Source organism: Ursus arctos, unplaced genomic scaffold (assembly GCF_023065955.2).
Source record: "Ursus arctos isolate Adak ecotype North America unplaced genomic scaffold, UrsArc2.0 scaffold_3, whole genome shotgun sequence".
Lineage (NCBI taxonomy): Eukaryota > Metazoa > Chordata > Mammalia > Carnivora > Ursidae > Ursus > Ursus arctos.
Window position 1 is genome coordinate 68160931 of NW_026622985.1, and position 7500 is coordinate 68168430.

At 32.8% G+C, this 7500-nt stretch overlaps 1 protein-coding gene across 15 annotated transcripts in view; it reads left to right on the forward strand.

Annotated features, from left to right (window-relative positions):
- The window catches only part of FOXP2 (forkhead box P2), a 543660-nt gene that overhangs the window by 287229 nt on the left and 248931 nt on the right, over window positions 1-7500 (forward strand). For all 15 annotated transcript variants that reach the window (XM_057304321.1, XM_057304320.1, XM_057304317.1 and 12 more), the window contains one exon: window positions 4991-5168. In XM_057304321.1, coding sequence (XP_057160304.1) covers window positions 5001-5168 — 168 coding nt within the window. In that variant the 5' untranslated portion in view covers window positions 4991-5000. The remainder of the gene's footprint in view (window positions 1-4990; window positions 5169-7500) is intronic.

Below are 7500 nucleotides of genomic sequence, written 5' to 3' on the forward strand. Positions count from 1 at the left end.
ACTTAATTTTCATTTACTTACAATCGTATCACTTGTTATAATAAAGATCATATCACTTGCTGTAACAACAGATATCCCTTCCTAAATCATATTTTACAAGACATCCTGTTTCAGTTGTTTAAAATTAAAAATATTCGTGTGCTTGTTCAATTTTTGTTCTTACACATTCAACTATGTCCTTCATATTTGGCATTTTGATTTATTAGGCAATCTTAGCATTAAAGACTTTTAGCAAAGCAGTACTAGATTTCAAATGCACAGTGCATGGTGTCCATGATGAATTAATTCCACTAGAGCACAGAAGTTATCATTATTTAAATGCTAGTTTCTTTCAAAAGTTTTGTAATTCAGTCAAGTTTTCAAAATCAGAATTTAGCTGATATTTTGAGGTAAATGTATGTGGTTTGTTGTTGCATATGTAGGTTTTCCTCATACTGAATGCTTTCTTGTGTGAGTTTGCGTAGGAATATTTAGGAATATTTAATACTGATAATTTAAAAATGATTAAGAATTATTTAAGAACACATGCCTTTATGATTTCATGCTTTTCTTTATATGCCATATTCAAAATCTTTTGGATTCAATGTACACATTTGGTTGATGAATTAGACGCTAGAAGGTACTGGACACAAAATGTTCTTTGATGTCACTATAACTAATTTTGTTTAAGAAGTTCACAGACATAGTTAAAACTTTTTATGTGGACTATTATTTATTCTCAGTTTCCCAGGAAGTCATTTTCTCCATCATCCATTTGCTTTAATTAAATGGCAAAGAAAAAAATGAGATTTAATACTAAGGCACCAAGATTATAGGATGGAGTGTACATTTATGTGGATGGGGGAGCGTGGGGAGTAGTAGCGGTAATTTTTCCCTTCTTACCATCCTCGACATATATAGTTTGATTGATCAGTGTATCCACATCTATCTATCCGCACACATACATACACACACTTATACACACACACGCACACAGGGTAGGGGATGGAAGAGAAGGAGGAAGGGAGAGAGGTAGGAAAGATGAGAGAGAGAGAACCTAAGAGAGAGAGAGAGAACCTGAGAGAAAAGAAGTTGACTAAGTAGCAAGGACCAATAGTGTCCCTGGTGGTGGTGAACACAGTTAACTGTACTGGCCCAGGTCAAGTATTGAACTTTTGAACATTGTAGTGAATATGGAATAGGATATATGCAGGTTTCTGTTATCGCTCTGGCAAATGTCTATCTCACATGGTACAGTTTTATACCAACGGAACCTATAACTCTAAAAGGAAAAAATAAAACCAACAAGTCTAGCATTCAGTACTACCCTATCATAAAGTAAGGAGGTCTAATTGAGCTATGTCTTTATATCCTGCTATTTGTACAAATAAAAGACTACATCTTGATGCAAAATAAACACAAAAGCACTGTTGTGACTATAACAGGGAGTCATATACTAATTTATATAATAAGTGGTTGTGCACGCTTTATTCAAGATTATGGCTGCAAGAAATGGCATGAATTGCTGGGTGTGTTTAATGCTGGATTATAGCAATTTGAAACATGTCAAACACATGGCTAATGCCTCATGCTTCACTCATTCTTGCGTAAACCTGCATAGCCACCATCCATTATACCCTTGGTAACAACACAATTCTGCAAGTAAATATTGTTACACTAAGTAACCTTTCAATTCAAGTTGTTTAGGAAGAGAAAATGCAATCTTGTGCAGTCAGTTCCAGTGTCAGTTTAATGTTTCAAAAGGGAAGTGGTGTAGAGAATAAGTATCTGTACAGTGACTTGCTTAAAAAAAAAAAGAAGAAAGAAAAAGGAAAGAAAGGAAAACTTAATGCAAGGGAGAAAAGTAGAACTGTATCATTGGAGTGCAAGATCTGAAGAGTTATTTTCTGATGTGGCTGAAAAGTTGTGTATGATGAAAGATTTAAAGGTTTAACTAACAGTTCAGACAAACATTAAGACAGCGACTCCCAATTTCACCTTTCCCTTTAATTATCCGGAATTTATTTTCACTGATTTTTGTAAAATGTTTGTGGTAGGATTGAGAAGAATGAATAATTTAGTTTGATGTGTTTGGGATCACAAGCACATCGACTTTGAAAGAATATGCTGGATTTGTAATTATTTAAAATATACTTTAAAAGGTAAACAGCACCTCACATTGTGCCAGACGTATTTTCTCTAGTAGAAAGTAGGTGTGGAGAGATCACTAGGAGAAACTCAGTAGATCCTGAAAAGCATCTTCATTATCCTTGAAGATAGATCTCCTTTATAGTGGACATGCTCCAAGCTGTCTTCTTTAGGTGATATGTACATTAGAATCCTCTGATTACACAGTTGCCCTTCTTTTTGCCTGTGAATGTTGGGTCAGATGCTTTTGTTCTATAGAGAAAAAGGTGCTATCACTGTTATTGTTTTTCTTAAGCGTGATTTTACTACCTCTTAGATGATTGAACCAAAAATGTGAATCACAGTTTATACTCTAGGGTTTTATAAAGTCAAAAATTCCACAAGGTATAATAAAATCCTCTGGATAATAGGAATTGGAAGTTATGTGGGTTTTTATAATTGTAATAAAGATTTAGACCCATGACTTGCTTGTTGATTATTCTTAATTATTTGATGGCCTTGATTATAATACAATAATATATGCAGAATTCTTTAATTCATCCAATTAGTTCCGATGTTGACTATACAAAGGTTGATATTAAATACTGCATTTGTCTGCTGCATTTGAATATACAGTTTTTAAAAAATTTTTATTCTTTGTGTTGCAAACTCAACCCAGAGGTAATAAGTATTTCAAATAAATTTCGATGATGAAGTAAAAACACATATATACACATATACTCGGGATCTATTGTCAAAAGTAAAATTTAAATGCAATATGTAGTAGAAGTTATATCTATGTTTCTACAGTTGCAGAGGACCCAAATTATAATTTTCATATAAGTAGTAAAGGCAATCAGACCTTTTCTCTGAATATTTTAAACATTGTGCATGTAAAATTTATGCCTAATTTGAATACTTATTAGCTGCCTAATCTCAGAAAAGAGTATTAGCTTTGTTTTTTTTTCCTATAAAATCCATCACTGTATATCAGTTTTCATTTGTGTGATTTTTCTTTGTTAATGTTCAATAAGGTGTTTAACAAAACCTATTTATTCATAAGCACATTTGGTTCAAAAGTTGTTTACTGTAGTTATAGCAATTGCTTCCTCTGTGATTATGGGGTTTTTGTTGTTGTGACTTTTTATTTTTCTTTTTTATCAGAACAGCTTAAGTTGTATATGTAGTTTTTCTTATACTAACTTGTTTTGCTTGCCCAGTTACTGGTGGTCTTTTAGAAATCAGCAGGTCTTTCTTTTTTTAATTGACTTTTTTAGAGTCCTAGAAATAATCTAATAATTTAGGCTTTGATAAAAATACCTGTTAAGGCTATTAAATTATAACTATTAATTTTTAATAATTATAATATTAGTATGCAAAAAATCTCTATGGGATATATCTCTGTGTGTGTGTGTGTGTGTGTGTGTGTGTGTGTCTATGTGTGTGTGTCCATGATCACATTTTGTAAGAATCTGGGGAAGAGGGTTTTTCCATGACACGAAAAGACATTAAGCTCACATTTGCTCTGTAATAAATGCATTAAAATTGTTTAATGGACAAAAGTCTTAAAATATGACCAAGTTTAAAATAGTGAAGTCACCTAGTTAAAAGAAATTAGATTGAGTGATAAGTTTAACGTCCTTCTTTACTTTAGGCTAAGTCTCCTGTCTGTCTAGCATTGCTATTAAAGTCACAGCGCAGCCAGGTTGTTTCTGAAATCCTGTCCGCAGAAGTAAAACAGAGAAGTGCAGCTATTAGGTTATAGGACAGGATTTAGATATCTCTGAGAGCCAAAACTGATCTTTCTAAACCACAGATTCAAGATGTACTGTGGAATTCTGGTTTGTAAAAGCACATTGGTTCTTTATTTACTGCAAGGATTTCCACTGATCTTGGCAGGACATCTCACTGCTATCCTGAAAGTACAGTATATTTATGCAGTGAAAATGATAAAACATTTATTACTGTAGAGAAGGTAATATGCATAATTTATGCTGTTTTTAGCACAATCATTAGTGATATTCTTGATAGATTTTATTTCCAGCTTTCATATCTAATACATGCCTGGAAAATTAATTTTATATATACTTTCATTTATTTGCCTATGTTAAAATTGAGTTTTAAGTCATCTTCAAGTGAACAGTTTGATTGCTGCTCATGCATAAGCTTAATTACTTCCCAGGAAGGACAGTATTAAATGTTTTAAATGTCAGAAAAATAAATGAATATGAGCTGTTTGATTAAAAAAATAGGCAATATCTGACGTGTTTGCAGCAGGAGCTTTTTCTTAAAATGCCTCCAAGGCAAAATTTTATTTAGTCACAAAAAAAAAAGAAACCCATTATACTATTTATCATTGGTTGATACCATATGATTTGTAACACCCTTACAAAATTTTAATTTTGTATGATTAGCTGTGCATCATTAAACAACAGCCTTGCATAAGATGTGCTGTAAAAATCTGACAGAATCAAGATAGTGAATATTTAAAATAAGGCTGTATAGTCATCCATGGTTGTCAAAGGTAGATAATAGGAAACATAGAACAGAGTGTGCAATCGTGCCTTCATTTAAGCTGGTTTTATAGGTAGACTTTAAAATGTGGTCGTTCATAAATGCTATTGACCATGCTCTATGCATGGTATGTTACTTTGGCTGTTAAATGTAACCACACAAAAATTGCTTATAGAAACCATCATTTCAGTGATTAGTATCTGGATGAAAGCTGAATTTGTATTGCTCTTCTTGGTAAATGACTATTCAAGGCGGTTTTTTTTTTTTCCTTCTAAAGATGCTGTCTCTGTAATTGGCAGAGAGGGACATCTTGATAATGGAAGTGTGAAGGTGTAACGTGTGTTAATTGATACTTCTTAATCACTTTTAGGTATTAAGTCATGATGCAGGAATCTGCGACAGAGACAATAAGCAACAGTTCAATGAATCAAAATGGAATGAGCACTCTAAGCAGCCAATTAGATGCTGGCAGCAGAGATGGGAGATCCAGTGGTGACACCAGCTCTGAAGTAAGCACAGTAGAACTGCTGCATCTGCAACAACAGCAGGTAAGTTTTGTTTTCTTCAGTGATTCCTTAAAACCAATCGGCCTGTTTGCTTCCATGTGAAACATGTCTTCGTAGCAATTTGAGCATGTTGTGTGCAGCTGAAGGATGCTGAGAATTTATGATTATTTGGAACCTGATTGAAGTATCAGGAAAGATAGGATTTTCATCTTCGTTACGTCATGCCGGCGCCAGAGTGCCCTTCAGGTGTCAGGCTATTAATTAAGTTCACAGGGTGATTTTCGGGAGGATCTGTAAAGCTTTGTAACAAATATTGGATAGCTTCTAGTTTACTGTCTAACATTGTGCTGCAGAACGTGATACTTAGTTTTCCACCAGAGGGCCACATTACTTGATACTTGCTTATACAATGAATTTCTTCCAAGTCTAAGCGAAGGTGAAAAGGACCACAAGGACTTTTCATAACACAGATGCTTGCCTGTGAGAGCTGCAAATATTAGCTGTTAATTAGTTGAAATTTGCTGAGAGATTGTGAACCATCTAAACACTGTGATCGTCTATGTTGCTTTTCTTGAAAACTCATTCCAAGATGTTTTGAATATACCTCTTTTGATCACGTTAAAGAGCACTTTTTGTTTTTTGCTAGTGACTCAGAAAAATGCAGTTCTCATTTAAATCTAGAAAAGTCAACAACTGCCCAATAACGGTACACTTTTAAGTAGCCCATTATTCTTTTTCTATGATTGATTCATTTTTCCCAATTTTGTTTGTCAATGAAATATTCTTTTCAGCCAAAGAATAGCCACTCCATTCTTCGCTGATTCGGGTCTGTGGAAATAGTGACAGAGAGCAGAAAGCTTTCAAAGCATATACTTAATATTAGGTCAGAATGAATATACCTGTTTGACAACGAGATTATATTTGATTTGTTTGAAAATAAAGGTTATTTCTTGAAAATTCTGGATTGCATTCAGACCAAATGTTTACAAAAATCATTAAAATGAAAATATAATGATTATTATTGAAAACTGTTTCAAACTAAGTGATATATCACTCACAGTTTAAAGTTAATATATGAGACAGACTGCATCTCGAAAGTTAAAGCAAATGCCTACATGACAGTAAAATTTAATAGAATCGTTATTTTAAATAACAGTATTTAGAAAGTTATCTTAGAGTATATGTACTAACCTTAACATATCTTAGAGTATATGTTTTAACCTTTAGGCATTGTTTTCAAGAACAATCTTTTAAAAGAGCTAGACATAACACTTTGAATAGGTTCCGTATTATTTTGGAATTATGTCTCTTTTCACAGACACTAATCATTAGGAAGATAATTTTTATTTTGTTTTAAAATATTTTTTAACCATCGTAAGAATTAAATATCTACCAAAGTCCCAGGAATAGCCTGTTTTTACAAGTTGCCTTAAATTAATGCAGTTTTCAGGACAGACCTTCTCTACCTTTAATCTATTTACAGGAAACATCATATCACTGGGTGCTATCATATTCCTACTAACTACCCTCAGTAAGAGTCCTAAGAATTAATAGTCAAATTATATTTTGTGCGAGAAGACAGGAGATGGCATTTATAAAAGCAAGTGAAATTAACAACTGAAAATGAACATTGCAGTTTAGCACTAAAAGACAATGTGTTCTGAAGGGAAATGTAAAGAAGTAACTTTCTTGTTCTTCAAAGCTCTGGTTAGATCTTAAAAAGAAAACAGAGTCAAACCATGGCTATGCTTCATAGTACTCTAGAGCATTTTATGATAAATCTGTAAGGTGTGTTTATAACCTGAGTCTAAAGTTTACTTTGTTCTACACAGTTTGTTGATATAAATCATCAACAAGAGTAAACACAAAAAGTTATGTCCTTCTGATAACCTAGAAACTCCAGTCATGTATTGCATGTTTGTGGAGTGCCTTCTAGAAGTGATTTAACACAATGGGTATAGTAGGTGTCTACAAAAGACACTCCAGAAAGTGCCTACAGGAAGATATGTAATAATTTGATAAATAAACATTCAAAAACCTTTGTAAATGTCTCTTCCCTTGGTTATGTTTTTACTATACTAATATAGGTAGAAAACTTAAGGTTATTGAATATTTGTCCTTCTGTGAGTGTGTTTTAGAATGGGCCTTTAAGTTCATTAGAGATTGAAATGTCTTTTCTATAAAATTAATGCAGTTTTTGCTTTTAATTCAAACATATTCAATATATTTCAGAAAAAAAATAAAAACTGTGGGGAGAATATGAAAACAAATTCATAGGTGACATAATTTTACAAATTTGTCTTTCCTTGGTGTTATTTAAATGTAAAGTTTTGAACAAAGAAATTACTTCTTAGGAGTAAAATGGACTATCATT